At 37.3% G+C, this 25,162-nt stretch overlaps 1 protein-coding gene across 6 annotated transcripts in view; it reads left to right on the plus strand.

Annotated features, from left to right (window-relative positions):
- Positions 1–207: 207 nt before the first annotated feature.
- HACE1 (HECT domain and ankyrin repeat containing E3 ubiquitin protein ligase 1) overlaps positions 208–25,162 on the plus strand; it is a 50,205-nt gene continuing 25,250 nt past the window's right edge. The window contains exons 1-11 of one of the 6 annotated variants that reach the window (XM_086608157.1): positions 208–292; positions 4,291–4,345; positions 5,545–5,634; positions 7,408–7,512; positions 8,864–8,939; positions 9,224–9,355; positions 10,543–10,625; positions 12,607–12,703; positions 14,963–15,064; positions 17,544–17,650; positions 20,428–20,674. In XM_086608157.1, the coding sequence (XP_086464283.1) occupies positions 217–292; positions 4,291–4,345; positions 5,545–5,634; positions 7,408–7,512; positions 8,864–8,939; positions 9,224–9,355; positions 10,543–10,625; positions 12,607–12,703; positions 14,963–15,064; positions 17,544–17,650; positions 20,428–20,674 (1,170 nt within the window). In that variant the 5' untranslated portion in view covers positions 208–216. Of the gene's footprint in view, positions 293–4,290; positions 4,346–5,544; positions 5,635–5,688; positions 5,703–7,407; positions 7,513–8,863; positions 8,940–9,223; positions 9,356–10,542; positions 10,626–12,606; positions 12,704–14,962; positions 15,065–17,543; positions 17,651–20,427; positions 20,675–25,162 lie in introns of those variants that run through there. The other 5 variants (XM_086608154.1, XM_086608153.1, XM_086608155.1 and 2 more) reach the window with 5 other exon arrangements.

Here is a 25,162-nt window from a genome sequence, read left to right on the forward strand (position 1 = left end):
CTCTCACCACGGGCGCAGCCTCCTTCCAGCGCGCGGCTCCCGGCCCCGCCCACCGCGCATGCGCGCAGCCGCCCGGCCTCCGAGCATGCGCAGAGGGACGGCGGCCGCCCCGGGGGCTCCTACGCCGGCAGCACCGCGGCCATGGGCTGAGGGGAGAGGTGGCGGTTGGGGGCGGCGTGTGTGTGTGCCAGCGGCTCCAGGCTGGGCACCCCGAGGATGGAGAGAGCCATGGAGCAGCTCAACCGGCTGACGAGGTCCCTGCGCCGCGCCCGCACCGTGGAGCTGCCGGACGGTAGGAGAGGGGCGGCGGGGCGGGGAAGCAGCAGCCGGTGAGGCGGTGGTGCGGCGGTCTGCCCCGGGGCTGCGGTGGCCGCTGCGGTGGCCTCTCCGTCCTGGCCGTCCCGGCCCGGCGGAGGTGAGCCGAACCGGCGGGGGTTGCCTAGCCCCGCCCGGCGGGGCGGCTCGGGAGAATGGGAATCCGCTGCCTCCTCCGTCTCCGAGGGGCTTTTCTATTTTTAGCGGTGGTAACAACAACAGCAACGACTTCCCCGTCCTCTCCCTTTTCCCGGTGGCTCGCCGCCGGAGGTGCGGGGTGCCCCTGCCCGCCGCTGCCGGGCCCAGGCGAGCGGGTGGCCTGCGGTGCCGGACGTTCCTTTTATCCGGTTTTAAATCCTCCTTAGATGCTTCATTGATGATGCACTAGTGAGGACAAATCTTTGCTGTGATTTTTTTTTTTTTTGAATAGTGCTGGATTTTGTTTGGAAAGGTGTTTTAAGTCACTGTCACTGGTCACAGCCTAATTTTTTTTTGGCTCTAAACTGCTTCTCATGGGTACTAACTTCCCGATATTAGGATGGACTTGATAGTATCAGCTCCAGGCTCTCATGGCAAGTAAAGAGTTCCAGCCAGGTCCAGCCTTTGGGAAGACTACCCCTGCAAAAGCTTTCGGATATGCAAAAGTTTCTGTTCTTGTGAGTCATGTGCTGTCATTGTACTTCAGGGCGTATTTTTACGGATGAGTCTTTGGCTGTCTGTCTGGCAGCTTTCATCTCTGGTGGTGGAGGAAAGGGAGTAGTATTCCGTTTTCTCTATGCGTTCCCTCTTTAGACTTCCTGGCCGTTGCGTATGGACTTACCCCTATGCTGAGCTGCTATGCCCTTTCCTTGGTGTCACCCTTCAACAGTTTCAGTGTCTACGAGTGCAGTTGCTTGTAAACGTCACAAAATGACAGACAAGTTTCAGATGGATTGTGCTGCTTCTTGTAAGCTCTTGAATGGCGGCAGTGAAACCTGACGTAATACTGTTAATGCAAGCTCAGACTTACAGAAATAATGCAGTAGTACCAGTTTAACTAATTGATGATGAATATGAGTAATGCTTAGCATAACCTGTGCAAGTTGGAGCTGCTTTAAATTTACTCCAGTAGTAATGTAGGCAAATTCATTCTGATTTGAGTTCAGCTGTTTTCTTCCTATCTTGGGCATTATTATCTTATCCTTTGAGGTAATTATGTCTGTGGTATTCTCTTAGGAAATGGGAGATGTATGTTTGAACTTCCTTATGCTGAAGAAGGCACTAAATCTAGATATTTATCTTCCTTCACATGTGCTGTAGCCGTTAGGGTATTATATGGATTGTGCTGGCACTTCAAGATTTTGATCTCTGCCAAATCCAAGCCAATATCTTTTATGAGATAAAATAAGTGTATCTTGTCAGGGCAGGATTCTGGATAATTCGTTTTAAGTGAAGCAAGCATTAACACCTGAGTCCAGTGCCAGTGAATACCCTGAGCTGACCTTGCCAATAGGAAATGGTATTGGTTTTGTCATCACTCTTCTGAAGTATCCTTCAGCAGGTGTTTTCAGGGCACTTAAGAGCTTGACACAAACTTCTAGATACTACTGTTAAGGCTCAGTGCCTGAAAACTAGGTCTTGCAGCCCAAAGCTGTAGGTTTTAGGCCCTTTGGCTCTGACTCTGCATTTTGGGTGCTTTTTGGTTTTTAGATAGTCATGACTTGAAATGCAAGCAAGTTAACAAAAAAGTTCTGTAAGTGCATGAGGTGTATAATGCTTTTTATCTCCTTGATGTCATCTACTTTTACTTTAAGTCAATAGGAGTTGACTTATGAATAGGGACAATATTTACCAAAAATAAGCACAAAAGCTCTTCAGTCCCACACCCTTCTAATTATTTCTGTACAGAAAAACTCCAGGAAAATCTGCATATGCTCCACAGTGTAGATTCTGTTAATAGAATAGCAAAGAGCTTAGTTTTGTAACTGTATCATAAACATTTTTATGGCCCAGCTACACTCATATTAACTATTGTCTTTTTCTAGATCACTATACTTGCAATATAGCTAAATTAGGATCAGTATTAAGCCTTTCAGTTAAGTGTGCTGGAATATTTGAAGCTTTTTTTTTTGGTCTCTTTTCTTTAATGGAGCATGATTGTGGAAATATGTAAGGATGTCATGTTCATATTTAGCTGGTGTTCTCAAGTTCTGTTTTTGTTTCAGTTGGAGAGCTTTGTCTTCCTGCCAAGAGATCCGTGGAACAGAGCTCAAGCAAGAAAACTTTTTCAATTGTGTATACTGGGAGCTAAAACCAACTGGAAGATGTTTTTTAAAAGTGATCAAATCTTTTCGACAATGAATACCTTTATTTAGTATCTATTTAATTTTATTTCCAGGACTCTTTCTCCACGTGTGTCCTTTCCCTCCCAGCCTGCCACCGTCCTCACCCCAGCAGTCAAATTCTACTGGTGCATGTTGGGGATGGAGTTATCTGATGCTCACAGAGCTCTGCCATAAGGGACAATCTATAGACAGTTGAAACTCTTGAACTTGGTGGTAGTTAGAATTACTGTCTGCAGTTTTGAGACCTCATTTGGTGTTTTGAGAGGCTTGTGTCTCTTCCACCATGCGTTCATTGTAAACAACATTATTTTTTTTTAAGTTTTTATAAATAATGAAATTAATGTGATTTGAATTGGAACACGATTTACCTCTTTTCAGTGTTCGAAGGTAATAATAGATAAGCATTGCTTCTTTTGTTAGCTACAGATAGACTGCTTCAAAGCGTGGCTAGCAGCACTAATTTTGGAGCGATGTAGAAGAGTAACGAATAGCATAGGTGCAGCATGATAAGGGTTTCTCTGACTCCACTTGTTAATTCTGAAGAATTCTTTGGTGAATGTCAGCCTGCCTACCTAGTGAAAGTAGTGAACATATAGAAGCATGGTACATGAAAGATATGAGAAGCTATACTTGTTTGGGCCTGTTTCAATTCTTCCAGTTCTGATTGCTTTCTAACTTTGGCATTTAGATCAATTAAGACGATGAAGAGGAAGTTCAAAATAAAAGTTTATGAAAACAGTCCTATATTTCCATATCCTGGAACAATATACCTGGATTCTCAGAAAGTGTAGTCCCTCCTGTCATAAGCTGGCATCTATGTGAGGAGTCTGTGGAGATTGTGCTCCTAACAATGGGTAGTTTGCTTCAAGCAGATATAATAGTTACAAATAAATGACAATTAATAATTATAGTACATTAATATTTTTTTTATACATTAAACCCTTCCAAGTTTTGTCAAATTCATTCTTCAAAAATAATATTTTACTCCAGAAAGTCTGTAAGTGACTAAACAGGCATGTCATTCCCATACAGTGTGCTGGTGCGTGCAGTAGTAGTACTGACAGAGGCTGTAGAGCCAAACGTCACACTGTGGGCACCATTGACTTGGATCTTTGTTCTGGCCTTCTTTCATTGCTTCCAAATGTGGACTATGAAATGGATTAGAAATTAAAATGAAATTTATTGCATTCAGGTATTCAAGTTAGAGATAAAACGGAATAGTTCTGGAGCAACTTAATTTAAAGAAGTCACTTTTACAAACTCATAGATATCAGCACTATGGAAGTCGCCTTGGAACACAGGACATTTCCTTTTACAAGAGCTATTTCATTTTTTTGTTGATGCATGCTTCTTAAATACTTTGACTTAACTAACGGAATTGTCCATTTAAGTAAATTGATGCTCTGTTAAAAATTCTGTAATTATGACCTTGTAAAAGAAAAAAAGCCACATGGAAAATTCATGTATTGCAATCTTGTTAATTACCTCTTTTATGTAAGTGTGGTGGCTTTTTATTATAATGAAACATAAGGTACGTATAGCTGGTGTAAAAAAAATGATCTGTTGAACAATGGACACTTTAAAAGGCAAATAAGTTGCTAGATGAATTTATTTTACTTTATGATAATGGAGTAATTTAATTTCTTTGCAGATAATGAAACTGCTGTCTATACGCTAATGCCAATGGTAATGGCTGACCAGCACAGGTGAGAGCTGCTTTAAATTTCCTTTTTTTTTTTTTTAAGTTATGAAAAACCAGCATATTTGCTAGAGTTGTAGCTGCTGGAGCATTCTCAGGAGTTCTACTGCTGAATTGCTGAGGTATCTTCTGTAGTTGAATTTAGTCACTGACTGTGTGCATCCCGGCATATTCTTACTTAAGAAACCTGTTTTATTTTATGCCATAGACTGAAGCTGGAATTAGTTCTACTGATACACATAGATAAATTTGTCCTAGGATAAGAACAAAAGCATTGTTTTGTAACTGGGTTGTCGCTCTGAGTGTTTGTTGATGATGTAGAAGCTCTTAGTCTCGTTAGATGTCTCAGAAAGACATGGAATAAGAGTTGGACAATAAGATTGATGCTTCTGGGATTCCTCAGATGAGCAGCTCTTTTTCTTACCCAGTTGTCCTCAGAGTTGTTGGGACCTGGGGGCTGCATAGCACCAGGTCGGTGGTACTACCTTCTGCTGAGTTTTGTAGCCTGACAGGTGGTAACTCTTACTGAAACTGTGAACTGTTTGTCTCATCAGGATAAACGTTTGTTCTGCTACACAGTATCTTGTGGAGATGTGTGCAAAGGTTTTAAATTAGGTAGTGAGCTCATTACTGGACGTTGAAATCACCAGTTCACTTGCAATTTTGCCTATTATGAAATATTTTTATCTTTAATATTTTATCTGTACTAATTCATTAGGACTTGAAGAGTCCTATACATCTTATCTTATTGATATATCTTATGTCCTTCTACCTCATCAGGATGATTTCACATACCAGTCTTCCTTCTGAACTTTGCCTATGTTTGGGAAAGCTGCAGGATATCTGGTTAGGGTGTCTGTGTTGAGATAAGGAGAAAAATAGCAATTTATTGTTTTTCAAACCGAAGCTGTTACTATTTTTAAAGAAGTGATTTGACCATCTGGTCATATTCTTACTAGTTTACATTTGAAACAGCTACTAAGTGTCACAGTTCATTTTTAATGTACAAGAAAGAAGTGAAGCAGTGAAAGTACTGTCAATATGCAAATACTTGAAAGCTACTGGACCTCTTGTTCAGAAGTTAGTTGAAGGGAAAAGAAATAGTCATCAAAAGTAAGAAACAGGGTACTTGTGTACAAGTTACAGTATATAGTTTGCTTGGATGTTGTGAACTTTTTTTGATTGAAATTATATTTCTATTTGAAGGTCTGTCTCAGAGCTGCTATCAAATTCAAAATTTGATGTGAATTATGCATTTGGACGTGTGAAGAGAAGTTTACTTCATATTGCAGCAAAGTAAGACTTACTTGAGTCCAGTCCAGAAGTTAACAATGAAAGTATTACCACAAATCTAAGGCACCAATGTAAGCTGGAAAACTCTGTAGTATCAGTTAACATTCTGTTTTTGCACTTGCTTTTTGTATTTTGTCTGTTTTTAGCAATGTGCCTGCCTCGTTGAGTGGACAGGTTTTACACATGATATCAAATGGCTTTCTAAATTCTAGTGAAGGAAGTCTTGGTGGATACTTTTTTTCCTTTCTGTGAAATCTCGGTCTGTGAAGAAATGTAGCCAATATCTGTATCCTGTGTAGCTCGGTTACTCTTGTCTCTGTACGTTTAGAGAAACCTTGTCTGCAGGTGCTGCTTGTTTTTAGAGTATGCTAAAACACTTGGATGTTCCGAAGTGCTTCATATGACTGTAACTGAAGGGGGTATAACTTGACTGTTCACTTCTAATAAATTTTTGTGTCTTGGATCAAGGACTTAATTGCAAATTTCAAATCTGTGAGCTAGATTATTTATTATTTATGTAGGTCTTCAAAGGGGATAAATCTGTATTGCCGAGAAACAGCCAGATTAACGTCCTTAGTAGAAATGAACCAGATAGTTTCCTGAAAGGCCATTTCAAAAAACTAAACTTTATACTAATGAATGAGTGTTCTATATTTGGGTCCTGTTTTAAATGTCTTGAAAGGTCTTACGTTTAAACTGTTAAAAAGAAAAAAGAAAGAAATAATATTAGTATTGCATATATATACACCAGGTATTTGGGCATAGTAAAGGTAGAAGTTCCAGCTTTCTGCAGGCTGTTTTAGAAAGACCTGTTTCCCAAACAGTCTATCTCAGAATTACATGCTGCTTATAAAATTTACTTAAAGTACGTTAAGGAAAAAAAAGCAAGCAAATTTTTCGCGTACATCTTAGAAGTATCTTTGAAAAGCTGTATTGATCGTAAAACCCACAAAATTGTATTATGCAGTTTGTGGATTCTTAGTTTGTGGATCTTGGCTAATTGTTGGGTTATTAAGAGGTTATTGAGGTGCTTTTTTTGCAACTTATTGCACAGCTAGGCTTCAGTTTCTTTGGGTTGTTGTGTAGCACTTCTGTCATTAGGAAGACTAATACAATAGATAGGTCGTGATGGATACAAAAATACTATATGTTTATCCTCCCAATCAGCTTTTCCTCTTGGAAGAATTCACAAGTAAGATAAACATATAATGCAAAGTTTCTTTTTTCTTGGTGACACTGATTATCCTGAAGAGCTGCTATTTTATGAAAAGTAAATGAGAGTCGCAGATTCAAAACAAATAGCAAAGAAATATTTGTATGAATTTTAGAATTTTTCTGATATTTGAACTTCTATACATAACTTCCAGATACTGAAGCATAACAAAAAATATATTAGAATTGTTGCTAAATGGAAAATTCAGTCCTCTGAGTAGATTAAAGATGAGGGAGGTAAGAGGGAGCAGTAAGCAAAACATTTTGAACAGTTTACATTTTAAGCAATTGGCATTCTTAAAGATTTGCTGTTGGTTTTAAAGTCACCAAAATCACATAGTATATTAGTATATAGTTCATTAGTACAAGTTACGATCAGTCAGTTCTGACTGTATTTAAGTGTCTTTCCTTTAGCTATGTGTAACGAACTATGAAGGTGTAAAAATGGTTTATGTTAAGATTTTCTACTGAATCTGTACATAGTAATGCAGTTGTCTTTACATCAATATTGATTTATTTTGTAAATCCTTGTTATGGTTTTTCCCTTCCTTATTTTGTTCTTAGCTGTGGATCGGTTGAATGCCTTGTTCTATTATTAAAAAAAGGAGCAAATCCAAACTATCAGGACATTTCAGGATGCACACCTCTCCATTTAGCAGCAAGGAATGGGTAAGAAAAAAGGTTTTAAAACTCTCAAAGATTTTGTACGTAACGTGCTTGAGCTGACACGGTCTGTCATGTTTTTGTGTAGTTCAAACAAAATACTTTGCTTTTCTCTTTTGAAAATAGGGATGGCACACTTACAGGGAACTTGGAGGTCAAAATCTGTACTTTAAATATTCAGAAAATAATTTTATATAAATAGGAAGTTATGTCTGAAGTGCCAATTTCAGTGCCAGTCATTGTAGTGTTTTTTGTTAAGCAGGAGCTTAATGATTCTTACAACAGTGATTGAACAAGGAATGCATTCACCTTCCAGTTAGCTAAGTAAGAAAGGATTTCAAAGAGGACACCGGAGGGTTTGGAAGGGTTCAGAGATTTCAGATTTTTAGTCAGATATTGTCTCCAAGAAAGGCTTTACTACAAGGAAAGGAATACAGAGTTTGCCTGCACAATATTAGGAGAGGGGGAAATAAACCAAAACAGTGAACAAACACCTTTTTGAGATCTTTTAAGATCTTATTTCTTGAATTTCAGTATGTGGAAACACACAGCTGATAATCGTAATATAATCATTTTGTTTTTTGAGCATGTATATGTTACAGTAACTGATTTGTATTATGGTTGGTACCTCAATTGAAGAGGAGATGGTGTTTAGTGGCTTTTAGGTATGTGGGAGAAGTATTTGTAGGAGAAGGGAGAAAGAAGCGACTAAGTGGTCCATGATGAAATGCAGAAATTCATACAGGAAACAGTTATGTGGAAAGGAGGCATGAGAAAGGTGTGAGAGGTACCAAATAAAAAGGAAAATAAACTCTTAAAACACTTAGAGCATTAAAATAACAAACAAAACATGAAGAAGGAAACACACTCCTGGTTTTAAGGCAGTTATTGTACTTGCCAAAGATTTACATAGTGTTACAATGAGTAGCTCATTAAATAATGCTTTAATGGTGTACTGTAAACGTGTTCACTGAAGTGTACAGGCAGTGATGGACTTCATGGATTTCCATTAGCTGAACTCTAGCTTCTTGTCTTGAGAGCATAGTTCATGCTGAGCTGAAGCTGTTAGAGTGCTGGTTAAGTACTTTCATGCTTTCTACAAAAACATTCAGCTACACAACTACATTTCTAGCCTTGTGCTGTCACATGCTACGCTGGTGCTGTATGGGTCTCTGGTGCTACTGATGATCTTTTCTCTTTTTCATGTGCTCAGTACCATGCTCCTTATAAAGTGAAGGAGTACAACCTGCTATGGTTTGTACAGTGATGACCTAGAGTGAGTGGAGCTCTAAGAAGATACTTTGTCTGCTTAAATTATTTTCCCTGGCTGGGTTTTAATGCATTCTTTTACTTATAGCCAGAAGAAATGTATGAGCAAGCTGCTGGAATACAGTGCAGATGTCAACATTTGTAATAATGAAGGCTTGACTGCGGTAAGTGCTATTGCTTCTCATGATGCTCTTAAAACAAATGAAGAATTTGAAGATTCTCATTGCTTAAGCTGCTGCCATCTTGGATGTAAATAAACAAAACTGCTATGTGTCTAGTGCCCTTAAGAATCAAAAGATGTGGTCAAAGTACCTAAGCATCTGGTAATATTATTAAAAGCTTCTTTTTATGAAAACGTTGACAATAGTACAGTCAGGTTTAAAAGAATATTTATGAAATACTTAAATCATTGCTAAAGGAAACATCCATGTTGCCATTTTGTACTTAGATTCATTGGTTGGCTGTCAATGGACGAACAGAATTACTTCATGATCTTGTTCAGCATGTCACTAATGTAGATGTTGAAGATGCAATGGGACAGACAGCCCTTCATGTGGCTTGCCAAAATGGACATAAGACAGTAAGTTTCTAAATTTTATTAACAGATTGGATTTGTAAGGAATTGGGTAACGCCTCAGTGTTGTGTGTGGTTTTTTTTATAAACTTCAGGCTAGTCTTGCACATGATCATGGTTAGAAGTGTGAAGAACTCTAGTGTTTGTTGTAGTATTGACTGTATATGCTTCCATGGGAATAACTAATTTATTCCTGTGGAGATGATTGATCTTGGTGTTTATGGGAGTTTAAGTGACTTACAGTATACTATTCAGCTGTTTGTAGTACTATTATTGCCTTTTTGATTGCAGATTTTGATGTAATGTTAAACCTTTGAAAATGTTCTTCCTTACTTTTTAGGATGTGTTTGATTCATAATTGTACCAGGTATTATGTGCTTTGGAAATCTGAAATGATCTTTATTTGCTGTGAATTAAAAAAAGAACACAGAATTGGGTCAGTTAGATATTTAACATTAGAAGTAAACAAGTTCACATAGACTTTTCTTTTATTGATCTGTGTGAATAAGTTTTAAGCCTGGCATTGCATTAGAGCTGACTATTTGCTGTCAGAGTATAGGTTTGGGTGAGTTACTTGAACTGCGTTACAGCCACGTAAAGTAGTGATCTTGATTATACAGATTGTCCCCAGGACTATTTACTGTTAAAAAAAAAATATCTTTCTACCCAGATCTTTTCTGTTGTCATTGTCAGAGCTTGACTTTGGAAGACCAAATTCTGAGCAACTGTTATCTATAGACTTATCTACTTTATGTGACTGGAATATAGCAGAAGTTATTTTAAAGTCTGCTCAATGTTTCCGTATTTCAGAAATTCCTTACTTATTTCTTTTGTTCTAGTGTGTGTTTAAAACTTCAGCTTGTGATAAGGCTTTTTATGGCTGTCACTAACTTGAGGTTTACTTCTTTAAAAAGTGCCGTTTTCCTTTTTAAATGGCTTGTAGTTTCAGCAGTCTTTGGGATTAGCTGAAGTTCAATAAATGGCATTGTTATTAAAACGTTAAGTTCAAAGGAAGCTTTGAGCTCTGACAGCCATGATTTTCCATATAGCGTTTAGGAATCTTGGTTTTGAGAGTCATTACTGGAAATTCAATCCTTCAGTATAATTAGACATGCATTAGACACTAAATAGTTGCAAGCCATTAGACTTTTCTGTTCCCCTTTTTCTAATGCTGGTGTTTTCTTCTGTTCTAGACGGTGCAGTGTTTGCTGGACAGCGGTGCGGATATAAACAGGCCGAATGTGTCGGGGGCAACTCCGCTCTATTTCGCTTGCAGGTATGTATTCTTAAGTTTTGAATGCTGTGCTAAAAGGGAAATTGATTTTATTGTTCTTTCCCTTCTGCAATAACAATGATTGGAAAGCACAAAATTTAGGAAACATAGAAGCTGACTGGTATTTAATCTTGCCTCGTGTTTGAATGTAGTTTGTGTCTCATATAAATACGTACCTTAGTACTGCAGGTTTAGATACCTCTTTCTAACAGGCGTGTTAAACACGTAGCCGTGCATGTTCTAGCATGAATCATAAATCAATGACTGCTGAAATTTTTTCTAAAAAAAATGAAATCTACCACCTTAGATTATTTTGAGTAAATTAAAAATGCAGCCATTTATAAGGCAAGTTTGACTATTCTTTAGTGTACGTCATGGTATTACAGTGTACATAAAATGTGAATATATGCCTTAAAGTTACGACGTTAAATTGAAATTATATTGTCACTTTGATCAGTTCTGTTTTCTTCACAGTTTAGTTTTATTTCAAAACTAATCACATATGATAAATGACCTTTTGTTTTAATTGGAGCATTTCTGCTATTTGGTATAACACTTAGAATTTTGTAATCTCTGTGCTTTGGTTATAGGTTAAATAGTTCACCTATGATTAAATGTTAATGTAAACAAAAGGAGAAATGGTTTGACCTGGTGGCCTGCCAAGAGTTATGTTGTAGGAGCCTTGGTCTCTGGAGTTAGTGTATGTGCCGACTCCTGGCAGTTCAGAAGGGGAGAATAAATAGCTGCTAGCTAATTGAATGCCTTAGTGCTTGATTTAGGGACTGGTATTGGCATCCACTTTAAAAGAAGTAAGCAACTTACCTCGGCTTGGAGGTTTTACATGGGAAGGGAATGTGTTGCAAGTACAGCAGTGATGTTCTTCTAGCAATTAACAGTTGGAACAGCTGGCAGGATAGAATGAACTGGGTGCATAGCAGAAACCGTGTCTCCTTGTCAGAAGTACCAATTGGTGGTGCTGTCACCGGGAAGAAAGGTTATAGGTTCCTGATGACAGGGAGAGCAGGATGTGGTAGCAGTGACTGGTGATGGCTGGAGAAAGGGTACTGGTGCTCAAAGTCTGACTCTGAAAGCCCTATTTTTTTCAAGGTGTTGAGTTATGCCCTTACTCTAGAGAATTAGAGTGAAGAAATGCTTCAAGTAGGCTGTTAGTCTTAGCTGCTTTCTGAGATCTGGTAGCTGACTCTGAATGCTTGTTTTCACTGGGGCGAAGTCGGGTATGTTAGAGTAACCTGTTGGTTTCCTGGACTGGAAGGACGTGGGTGGAGAGAACTCACTTGGGAACTATGGAGACCAGTGAAGCTACTTCTTGCCCCTCAGCTGTTGATTGTCACTTTTCTTCTGCCCTTCCTGAACTGTTCCTTGGTGTGTTCCAGGACAGCAAATATTAATATTCGTTTGTGTAAGGAGTGCACTGCAAACTAGCTTGCAATCTGAAACTCTGTTGAAAAACTTGTATCCACAACCTTAATTGCTATGTCTCTTGTATCAGTCTTTTGGTTCACCTTTTAGACATGCTTCTGTACTAACATTTGTCAGTATATGCACTAAATATTGGTGAAATCAAGTCAACTTGTCCTTCAATCTGTTGTTAATAAGTCAGCATCTAATCACTGGTGCCCAGTTTCTCATTTTCTTCAGAAAAAAAGGTGTTGGAAAGTATATGCTCTAGGTATTGAGGGATATAAATGTTTTATGAGGCTAGGCTAAGATGAATTATTTCTGAATGGTGAGGGTGACTCTGGCTTGATAAATAGGCCATACCTAATTTTATACTGAAAGGTAGTAGAAGAATATAAGTGGCATTATCTTCCATCCAGTGTTTCTTCTTGGTTTCATACTGTAACTATTTGTTTTCTCCTTACTTATGTTGATTTTGTTTGTTAGATGTAACAAAACCAGATTTATCACTCATAGTGGAGCAAAAGTGCTGTATTAATTCTCTTTCTTCTCTTCCTTTCAATAGCCATGGTCAGAGAGACACTGCACAAATTCTTTTGATGAGAGGAGCCAAATACTTACCAGATAAGAATGGTATTACTCCACTGGATCTCTGTGTACAGGTATTGAATTAGCAACACTTTTTCTGTGAACTTCTATCACTTACTGCAGTGTCCTCATTAGTATTATCTTTTCAGTTTTAAGGCCTGTGAAATATGGTAGTCTTGGCAAAACAGAAATGCAATTTAATTGCAAAAAACTTATTTTTGCACATAATTTTTTGGCAGGTTCCCAATTTGTACCCTTTGCAAAAGTCTTTAAAGATGTCAGTGAGGTCCCATTAAAGACTTTGCAAGATTGGAGCTCATAAGAAACAAAGAATTTGCAGAACTCCATTTGACTAGAAGGTTTGAGAATCGTTGCTCTAACGGCAGTAGACTCTAAGTGCTTAACTGTTAACAAGTAAGAGGTAAAGGCATACAGAAAGGAGTGATTTTGTTCATCTCAACTGATATATTTCTTTATCTCTTGAAGAGATATTACTAATAAAAACCAACAAAGTTGGTGATACTGACTCTTACTTTTCAAAGGTATTCCAAATACTGTATCTGAATGATGAACAAGGAACAAAAGTCTAAAGCATTTTCTACTGCTATGCAAAATGCAGTCTTTCTTGCATGATGCCAAATATTGTTTGTACTGCTTGCTATCTTTTTGTGATTTGTGAACACTTGCATGTTTTTCTGTAGGATCAATTTAAAGTCGGTGTGTAAATAATATGTAATGAATGAATGGAACCTTTTGCTAGTAACCAGCAGACTAGAGAACTATGAACTAGAGACTGAAAAAAAAAAAATCACTGCACTTACTGGACATCATATTACTTACAGCAGTTCTTTTCAAATATGAGAAATCCTAGTAAGTCCTCAACTCCGATCACTCGATGTGCCAAGTCACTGTACTGTATCACTTCTGACTCAACTGTGAAGCTCAGAGTTAGATTTTTTTCTTTATTATGGCAAATTGACTTACTGTTAAAACCACATGAAGTCTATTCAATTTTGAGGCTTCTTTTAGCTGCAGACCTGTAAGAAAGTATACCAGTGTGTACTTTATGGTACTGTTCTTAGTTTTTATGATTAGTGTTTTGAATGTCTGCTTCAATCTCCTGATCTCTGAGACACCACTTTATACATCTAAATTCTGTCAACTTTTTATAAATGTGAGTAGTGACACCTGGTGTTTGCTCTTTTGTAGTGATGATTGTATTATGTTCAAGATCATCTAGTTTACAAGCTTATGGTACTAAGTAGAAAGAGAAAACAAAACATTTTATTTCCTTTTACATCAAGGATTTTATTCTTTGCTTACAGGTTTGCTTTTCAGAGCAGATACATGTTTTTAGAAGATTGAAATTATAGATTCATGTAGTTCTTGTCAACATGATATTACATTGATTTTGAAGAGCTGACTTTCATTAATTCTGGTGGATTCCGAGTGCTTTCAAGTTTAGCACTCAAGTTCATGGCACCAGGAACAACTGAATGAATCTGTTATCATTGAAGCAAGTTATGAACTGTTATTGAAAGAGAAGTACTGTTACTGAAAGAGAAGGAGCTTCTGGAATTGCAGCATTTAATACATTACATGGTCATCTTGCCAGTGTAGAATTTGATGTGTGTTCAAGCGTTAGATGACTGCTTAAAAATGCAGGTGTGTTAAATAAGAGTTGATAAAAATAAACCACAAATTCAAGTTCTGTTCTTTCAAAAAAACCCCTAACCCCTCCCGCAAAAGCCAACCATTTTTCTCAAAAGCTTATGAAGTTAGTCTGAGCTGTTGATCTGAGGCACAAGTGGAATCACACTTGTGTATTAATTTTAAAGTTAAATAACCCTTTCATGAGTTTATCCTATCTCTTCCTTTAGCGAGTCAGATTTGTGCCTTGTGAACATTTAGAAAAATACTTGTTTTGAAGGATTAGATTCTGGATGTAATTAGGTAGACATGTGTCATCCATCAGCAATGGGAAGAGAAGCTAAGCGTTGTGCTGGTTTTAATCTCTGATAAATCATTGAGGGAAGTATTGTTCAAATGTAACTTTGGCTTTCTAAATAGGAAAGTGTTTCAAAAAAAAGGAGAAAGGGAGTGGATATACGTGAGCCAAGATACTGAAATAATTTGATTCCATTGTCTCCCAAATGTTTTGTATCTAATCACGATATGTTATTGAATTTCACTTTATTTTAGGATTGGATTTCTCCATTCATCATTAAAAAACTATATTTGTAATCCTCACTAGGTTCTAATGCCTTCATAGTATAAAACCCAATTCTAATGTTTCTTTTAATTAAAATGGTTTTTGAACTATTGCTTTTTAGGGTGGATATGGAGAGACTTGTGAAGTCTTAATACAATATCATCCTCGACTTTTCCAGACAATAATTCAAATGACGCAGAATGAAGATCTACGGGAAAACATGGTAATACAGTATTGTGTGTCTTATAGTTACTGATCTGTCTGCGTTGTGGACATCTGACTGCTTAATATGAGTGTCCTGATTAGAAGATACTACCAGCAGGTGACTGTCGGTGCCACAGTAGTTGACCACTATGTACTTTTTGTTCCGCCATGGAAAATACAGAGTCTTCACATCGTTTTAAGCACAAGAATTTGGGATTAAATGTAGGATCTATTTTAATTTAGTGTTCTATCTTTGCAAAGCGATCTAGACAGTGTAAGAATTGAAAGAGCGGACTTCTTGCAAGTTTCAATACGAAGGCGCTGGTAGAGTATTCTATATACACAGTTACTATATATATATATATATATATATACATAGTATTCTATATATACAGTTACAGTAATGGTGCCTATTTTCCTTCATTTAGTGGTTATCTACAGATACCCATTCTAGGATGTGTCTCGAGGCTTGAATCATCTAGAATGAACTTGAACATTTGGAGTCTGAGCACTCATCTGTGTGAAGCTGCCTTGTACAATTAGGGTGTAAAAGATTGCAGCTGCAGTTTCATTTGGTCATTATTGCTGGAGATGAAACTGTTCTGTTCCTTTTTCCATGGTTCTTCTATACCTTGTTTCTTTTATTCTTGTGGGGTAGCACAATCTAAAGCAAAGAAAAAGCAAGGAAAAGACTTTGTTTCTTGATTGTGTAGGGGGAAGGAAGCATGGGGTGCTTTTTTCCCCTTTAAAATCTAGCTAGCTGTGGGTTTTTGATATATTGTTTGCTTGAAAGTTACTGCAAACAATCTTACAGACTGTAAATCTGAAAAGAAAAAAATAGAGTAGATTTAGGAAGGTATTAGCTGCCACTTCACTGAACTTGGTTTGCTAGATTTTTGAAGTTTTATTGTTCTCTGCAATCCCATTATTTTCACTTACAAGACTGAGGATTTATAAGTCTGCGTAGAAAGAGTGTTTAAATTTCTGAGACAGGGTTTGAGTTTTACAAAGGAAAATGTCAGAGAGGTGAGAATTCTCAAAGTGTGTATTAGAAACATGGGGAGATGGTGTAGATGTTTTAAAATAGAAGAGGAAGTTAAAGGTCTAAAACCATGGAATGAAGACCACCACCTACAGGAACGTAAATGGCACAATATACTGTTGTAGATTGTAGAAGCAAAAACAATTCACAAGAAAAATGAATATTTTGTCTGAGTTGTGTGCAAAACCAAGATCTGAATGAGAGGATATGCAAAATATTTTAGATAATGCATGGTATAGTTATGCTTCATTACCAAATTGCAAGCATATTTTATGTATGATTTTTCTGTGGCCAAAGTCTTGGATAATGACCGGTTCATATGATGTGAAAGTAATGACATGAAGAGACTGGATGTATGTTAGAAGTCAGGGCTCCCATTTTAAATGTTCTTGACAAACTGGAAAAATTATCGACAGACTGAAGGGAGAATGATATTGCCTTAGATATTTGTAGCTAGAGATTCAACTGAACCCTGAGGAAAAACTTTCACATGGTCAAGGACAGCGAAGCATTAGAAGAGATCACTTAATGAAGCTGCAGGGCTTTCAGAGTAGAAGACATCTAAAAACTGAACAGGGAAATGGGGCAAGCCAGTTTGGATCACAGATACAAGTGCTCCTGCCTTGGGGCAGAGTGGTGGACTAAATTACTTTTGTGAGATTCCTTTTCATTCCACCTTTCTACAGTTCTGTGAAGATTACTGAACTTTCTGAAAGTGAGAGAGAAGGGAGTAAATGAGGATACAATAGGAATGCATAAAGAGCAGTGCCATTGAAGAGTTAATTTATCTGAAAAAAAAAAGTCTAGGCTAGAGAAAAGTGTAGAACAAAGGACCTGAAGACAGGATAGTGTCTGGACGCTGCAACATCTAATCTTTGTTAGCCAAGTGATGGTATTAGCCTAAAAAAAAGGGGCAATTTTGAGAAGAGGGTAATCATAACAATTATTGATTAGCAGGGTATGAGTTCTTATCCAAGGAAGGACATTCAGTATCTTGAGCAAAAATGAAGATTGTGAGAGCAACTGTAGGATCCAAGGTTTGTTTACATTGTGTCATAAACTAACTGAGGAGTGAACTAGGGAGATGGGTAAATTATGAGTTATGAAACTCAAAATATGCTCTTAGCTTTCAGAAGTTGAAAGTGTATCCCACTCGTTTTTCAGATTAAAATAAGTTGTTCTTATGAATTAATAATAACATGGTTAAGCATTCAGCATTCATAGCGTTCTGTAATATTATATATTCTGTAGTACATACATTGACACTAGAAGGTATATATTTTCAGTAATCTTTGTAAATTATAATGAAATGTTAACTGAGTTTAGATTAGACATTGGTCAATATAGGTGTGTGTTAATATTGCTAGATATTAATGCATGGATGATAATGTTCTAAATTACATGTTGATCAGACATTCCATGACACTATGCAATTTCTTTTATTTTAATGTATCAGTTGCGGCAAGTTCTGGAACACTTGTCTCAGCAAAGCGAAAGCCAGTATCTTAAAATCCTAACAAGTCTTGCTGAAGTTGCTACAACAAATGGTCACAAACTGCTTAGGTAAGTGTGAGAGGATCATAAGTAGGTTGATAAGCTACCTGGAAGTTAGTGCTACTTAATAGTTTTAACACTCTAAACTATCTGATGCTGGGCACATGCTGGAATAGGTGGCTCTCAAATCTGATTCTGTATGACAGCATCTGTTTAGATCACTGTATTCATGAGGACTTCAGGAGAGAAAGTTGGTGGCTTTGTATAGCTACTGGCACCTAGCAGTTTGAGTTGTAGAGAAGTGTTTGGTTAGTTTGACTATGTCAGCTCTAGGAAGGAAATTGTCAGAAGTCATGGTAGCTGGATTAGATCATAGGAGACAGGATTTATTTCAGTTTCTTCAGATAAATGAAACTCATTGTATGTTTAGATTTGATTTATTACTGTTATTGCTCCTCTGTAGTGAGCAGCGTTCCCTCAGCATGGCTGCAGAAACAGTGTTTATGTGTCTGTAGGAAAAGTTGGAAGCTTTGCATTGTATAGGATGGGCAGGCGTTTCCAGAGATGCCTGTACTTAGGGTGTCCTGTGGACTCTTACTGGCCCACTTCTCTTTGGTACTTTGTAATATGTCACAAGGGGAATGGAACTATTTTCTTTTTCTATTAAAAGAAACACTTTCACAAAAACTGTCTCTGTTCTCTCCAATTCTATTCCCTGTCAGAAGCTTCAATCTGTACTTCAACTTAGTATTCCTCAGTTGCTTTATACTCAATGTAGTGAAGATGAAGGTAGTGCTTGGTGAATACAGACCTCTGAGCGTGGCCCTCTTTCCACTCTCCCCTCCTTTCAACAAATAGTATGTAAAATGCAATCTGTACATTAAAACCTTCAGTAATGATACTCTGACATGGCTGAACTAGTATCATCGTCGTTAGTTTCCTGGGTGCTATTCCGCAGCCCATTGCTGTTGGGTTTGTTGGTTGCTCAGTTCAAAAGTGTCCGAAGTTCTCTGTGTAATGCTTCTAGCAGGTAGCCAGGAGTGCTACCAAGCTTCTGCTTGAGGACTTCTGCCTTGAATGCCAGCAAGGAGCCTGTTGAGTTAGCATTGCCTCCATTGTTTATTTCCTCTTTCCAAGAAATAATTGTAGCATGACATCATTTGGTCTTGCTAGTGCGTATTTGGCTTGACTGAATGTTTACAACTCTGATGATAGTAAAAGCTTCAGTAAACTATTGAAAGCACTTTAAAGTTTTCCTGTTCGTGTAAGTCCTCTTCTTGGAGACTGAGAAAATTTAAACTAAAATTTCATTTGGGAAACATTGCTGCTGAGGGATGATAAACCACCATTTAAATGTTTTTTCCAATACGTGAGGCTTTGTGAGCACGTGGGCTTTGTTTTCATAGATTCTTTTGGTGTACAAGAAAGATTTTTTTTTTTTTTTTTTTTTAATTTTATTGTATTTTATTTTTTTTCCTAATGCTAGTTTGTGGCTATTACCAAAGCTTCTAGTAATACAGTTATGGCCCACCTGCTAGGGAACTTTCATTACCTGGTTGAAAACTTTACATTCCTACTCTTGAACTGTTTACTCTTCGTTATCATTTCTTAATCTAGGTTTAGGGAAAACTTAATCTGTTTGAAGTCCAAATTGTGATAAAATAGTTGTACTTTGTATATCGATTTGGTAGAATTCTTAGTGTGTGACTTTTAGATTAACACCTTACTGTCAGTCATTAAAATGTGATGCTGTAAACAAATAAGTCTTTTGCTTTTTCTCATGACATAGGGAGAATAAGATCCTGATAAAGGTACTGTGATGTTACAACTAGCTGTGTTTTAGAATTATGAGTTGATGGATAAGTAATTGCATCGGAGGCTTACAGTGTACTCTAAGGTGTCAGTTTTCTGGTGTATACTGATCTTATAGTTAAAAAGCATGCTTTTAAGTTGCAAGTACTTTAAGGACGGAGTTGAATGTATACTCACTTTTATGATGTTTATAAGAGAGTAGAGTTCAATAGAAAAAGTTTCAGTTTATTGCAGTTTTTGTTATGTGTTCAAGATAGAAGAATCCTTACTGCTTGAGGTTTAAGGAAAGAAAACTAGGTTGAATTTGATGGAGAATATTCTGCTTGTGCATGAACTCATGAGTATCTCGGATTCTGTACAGAGTTCAGTGTTGGCCAGTTCAGTTAAGGAGGCATAAAACTTTTCATATATTTGTTGCATAAATAAAAATCATACTGGTGCTTTTATGTAGATTCTTTTAGATCATGTTTTTCTTGAGTAGAAATAGTGCCATCTTTACCTTCCTGATTCCTTGTCTAATTGAGGTAGCTAACTGGCATTTAGGATAGTAACTAGGTGAGGATGGGGTGTGGCAGCATATCTGATTAGTTGGTACACTTTTACCATTGGATGCTATATTTTCTGAGTTTAAAAACATTTTCAACTGGATATTCCAATTTGTTTTGTACATTGAGATCCTTACTTAATAAACTGAGATCCTTACCATAGTAAGTTGAATTTCTTACCAGTGGTTCATAATAAGTGAATGTGTGCATAGAAGCAAATGAAGTATTTTGCAAGACCTGGAATTTGCTATTCTTATTTCACTTCTAGTTTAAATTTTGAGTATGTGTTAGTAAAATCATAGTGCTTGTTATAGTGTTTGATGTTTGGGACTGATGCAGGAGAGAAAAGTTAAAGTTCATTAGAGTTTAAAGCCTAGGGTGTTTTTTTTCAGCATGTTTGTCAGACCCTACCATTAGAGTGCTTACTCCTTAATATACTAAATGGTTTCATCTGGCAAAGAAACTTAAATATTCCATTTTTTCCCTCAGCTTGTCAAGTAATTATGAAGCTCAAATGAAGAGTCTCTTAAGGATCGTGAGGATATTTTGCCATGTCTTTCGCATTGGCCCATCCTCTCCCAGTAATGGAAATGACATGGGCTACAATGGAAATAAAACTCCAAGAAGTCAGGTGTTCAAGGTCAGGAAAGTATATGATGTTGTTAGGAAGATAGACGTTAAAGAGATGAATTTCACAAAGCATGCATTCATTAATCAGACATCTCATGAACAGGAAGTAAGTTTGGTTGATGTCTCTATCCTTTCTTAAGTTAAGCCTACCTTTTTCCTTCTCCTTAATTATTTTTTTCCACTGGATTCATTTGATCACTGATGCACATCTCATCTTATGATTTCTGTTTATTTGTTGTTTAATGTATTGTTTATTACCCAGCTGATTTTGGTAAACTTTGTTTTTATTTCTGTTATTTTATTTAAAAGTGTAGTAATCTCAAAATGTGGTAATGTTAATATAATAGATTGTACTAATGTCATTTCAAAATGGTATTGGTATAATCATTGGGAGTTCTGATAATTCAGTTTTATCCAGCTTCACATGATAAATGCAAATAATTGAATCCTTAGTCTGTCCATTGTTTTCTCTGTGATCATGAAGTTTTTTCCCAAGTTGTTCTTGAATTTTATTATTGTATGCTTTGAAATGTACCAGCTTACTACTACCCTCGCGAGGTTACTGATTTATAGCTGTTTTCAAATACTTGCTTTAGGTGCTTGCCATTTCGATATTTCATTCCTGAAGGTTTTTCTTATACTTGTTGGTTGAGGAATCCCCCTCTGGAAAACCGTAGCTTGCCTTTCTGTAAAGCAGTTCTGGTTTCCTGCATGCCACTCAATCTGCACAGGGTGTGTAACTGACACACTGTTCAGAGCACCTTGATAATAAGAAATGAAGAGTAGTCTCATTTTTTTTTTTTTCCCCTCATCTCACTCCATCCTCCTATATGGCGCAGTTCATGTCACCAAATTTAAATGGCAATGATTACATGAGAATTTTCTTTAACTTCTTTTAGGGTGTTCTGAAAATGATATTTTGAAATTACTCCATTGATTTGATAATATGATGTGTTCATTAGGTTACTTCTAATGTCTTTTAAGACAGCGCTATATTGATAAGGTCGTGAAAGATGATACTGTATTTCCAGCTATATTTAGTTATGTAGCTCAGGTTTTTTGTTTAAATCTCTTCTTTTGGAAAGAAGGAAAGCATTAGACTATTTAAAAAACAAGCACAAATATTTGCTTTTCTGATAGCAAAATAGCTTTAATAACGAATGGGTTTACATAATGAATGTAAAACTAGTGCTTGAGTATGAAAAATACTGTGTGCAAAACGTAATGCGTTGTACAGTATACAATGTAATAATGGTCCTTTAGAGTTCACTAAAATATGTTGAGCTAGATTGGCACATTGGAAGTTTAAACCAGATTTCCATTTTCAAGATAAAAAGCCCATCCCAAATCACAAGAATCATTTTATGAAAGACAACATTTTCTAGCAGTTTTAATGAAAATTGTTTTAAATATACCAGATAACAAGCAGATGTTAAATGCATTTAATACAGGAACTATCTGCCCGGAGAAGTTGTGGATGCCCCCTCCCTGGAGTTGTTAAGGGCCAAGTTGGACGGAGCCTTGAGTAGCCTGACCTAGTTGAGAGGCGTCCCTGCCCATGACAGGGAGGTTGGATTAGATGATCTCTAAGGTCCCTTCCAGCCTATGCCATTCTATGATTCTTTAAATGCTGCTTATTTGTGCGAGTGAAGACCTCTAGATACTGTCTTTACTATGTAGGATGCTAATCTACTGTTTGGTACTGTCTTCTTTCAATAATGCATCTGGAAACTTTTATCTGGAGAGGATTGAGGGTAGCAGTGGCAGGAGTTCTGTCTTGTGGTGCTCTTGTGAGATGTGCAAAGGAACATTTTCAGGCCTTATTGCATGGCATAAGGAATTGTTTCCTTCTGAACACGCTCCCATTAGGTCTAAATAGATCTGTACTTAGTGACCTATGAAGATGTATTTCATAGATCCTTTTAAAAAGCTGGTGCAAAAACATATTTTATCCAGTATAAGAAAAGAAGAAGAACTTTCTTCTGGCTTTTTTCTTAATGCTGTGTTAAGATTTTTCTGTATTAGTATACTGATTGAACATTTTTGAAGAGCTGTCACTGCAATCTAGCTTGGAAGGGATTGAAAATGTGAGTATATCTTGATCTGAGGCTACTGAGGAATGTTATTGCTTGACAAGGACAGGAAAATCACAGGGCATCTTTGCTTTACTGAAATTCCCTCTATGTAATTACAGACCTGGTCAGTTCAGGCTTATCCAACTGCTTTAAAGTGGAAACACTCACTAATTAAGACACATTCTTGTACTGCTCTTGCAAGAAACAAAATACTAGTTGAATTTCAACTCCCAATCTTGAAACAAGGTACTACTAACTCAGATGAGATCCTCCTACCAGTGAGAAACTTTTTGAATAGTAATTTTGACCAGGTTTACATTAATTACTTTTTCATGTATTGCTCTTCCAATTGCTGTTCAGTATGACCACATTAGGGAAACTTGCTGCAAAATTTCTCTGTCCGGTTGAACAAAGTTGGGAAGCTTGAAACTTTTCTGATACTATTATCTTGAGAATTGAATTGACTTCTCTGCTGTGACACAGCCACTTCAAGGATTAGTGATCTCCTGCTCCTTGTGTCTCAAAAGACTAGCTGTCTGTCACCTGGCAAAAGATTTTGCTCCAGTGTCACAGTTTGAATATGGGTTTGATTTCTAGTCCCTTGCCTTCTAGGGGAAGGTATTGCATAGCTAAATCCTTGCATTTCGAGACATGAGGTGTGCGGCTGTAAAAGCTTGGTACTTGATCACACTCATCTATAATTCCAAGGAAACTTTTCTGAAATGTGAGATATGGAAACTGAAGGTTGAGTGGAAATTTGTGTTTAATATGCTGTTTGTGGTAAGAGTTGACTGGAGAATACTGACTTGTAGTTTTGAAAAAATGTTGCTAATGGTTTGACTGAGTATTTCCATTTTATGCTTGAAAAGGTCTGATCATGCAGGCTAACATAAAATGCTGGCAGCCATGGATATAGAGGTGGTGGGCGATATTTAGAGGAGTGCTTTATGTCCTGAAGTTAGACTAGAAAAAAAGAAAGTGAAATGTTGAAGTCACTATGCTTGACTGTACTTTTGAATGAGCTTGTGATAAGAATCTGTGGAAAAACTAGCTTTGGGAACAAAAAAAACCAAAAACCAAACAAACAAGCAAACCAAAACAAAAAACTAAATTGGTTGCAAGAGTTCTGAAAGGCATGCTGAGTCTGGGAAATAACAGATAAACCACAAAATATCAGCAGAAAAATGGTGTTTGGCAAGCTAAGCATTGAAAAGTTGGGAGAAGAAAACTACATTTTAGTATTCTGGTAAATAACTGCCTAGAGTCTCGTGAGTTACACGTTAAGAACCCAGCTGCATCTTCATTCTTCCATGTATTCAATGAATCCCATTTTCCATTAGAAAATTTTTCTACATTATGTTTTGTGGTGAAGGTCTGCCAGGTAGGTCTTGGAAAGAAGCTAACATGATCCTTTATGGCAGACATTTATGCAGGAAATGGTACCTACACTGGAGGTATTCAGATCACCATCTACAGAAATGTGTGGTCACTAGGAGCACAAGGATAAGGGAGTATGATACAGTATGTGGAGCAAAGACTACTGATCTTAGAGATCAGACTGACTTTCCCCAAAATTCTTACTGCGGAAAAAATGGAAGCATAATGGTAAATTTTTTTTAATGCCAAATTTCAACAGTATTTTTTAATACACAACTTTTATGAGAAGTAATTTATTGTGTACTGAGAGCATGTTGCTGTTAAGTGCTCCAGATAGTGTAGGCTTCTCGTACGGTGTGATGTGAAAAGCTTTTACTTTTTAAAGACAACTTTGGAGGACAAGAACGTAACTTTCAGTATCTGCTAAGTCTTTGAATGCTTTCATTGGTGAAAGGTGTTGATGCAACAACAGTAATATACGGAAAAAAGGAGTGTATTTAGATGTTCACTCTTACTTCTGTAATGCTATGAAAGATAGAATTGACTCCCTGTACATCACACATCCCTGCGCTCACTAGACCATATGCTTGCAAAATGTCCCCTTAAACACCATTAAGGGACAGCACAGTCAGCCCAGCCCTTGTGTTTTCTGAAATGCTCATGACAAAGCCACAAGTCTCTCAGCCCTTTCTCTCCTCTGTAGTAGGCCTGCACCTCAGAGCAAATGTGTGATGATGGAATTGTACCAGGTTTCAATTATATTGTTTTTAAGCTGATGGTAGTGAATAAAGAGTGATTCTGTTAAAATAAATTCAAATTTTTAGCTTTAAAAATTGGTAAGTGATTTTATTGATACTTGCTTCTGTTTGACAAAGTTAGGTATTAGTGACCCTTACTCCAAGACATCTGAAGTACTGTCAAAATGGCCTGTTTGAGCTCACACTATGCATGAAGCACATCTTATTAGATATGTGAATGAGTCTGAATCTCAGTGGTGGTGTCTGAGGTTTGCTCCATCTGTGTGGTAGAGGAAGCTTTTTTTGGCCAGGGCCTTAAAAATGAACTGCCACGCTCTTATTCTGGAGAGCTGCCTGGCAGAGAAGGACCTGGGGGTGTTGGTTGACTACCGACTTGATATGAGC

Source organism: Tauraco erythrolophus, chromosome 2 (assembly GCF_009769465.1).
Source record: "Tauraco erythrolophus isolate bTauEry1 chromosome 2, bTauEry1.pri, whole genome shotgun sequence".
NCBI lineage: Eukaryota > Metazoa > Chordata > Aves > Musophagiformes > Musophagidae > Tauraco > Tauraco erythrolophus.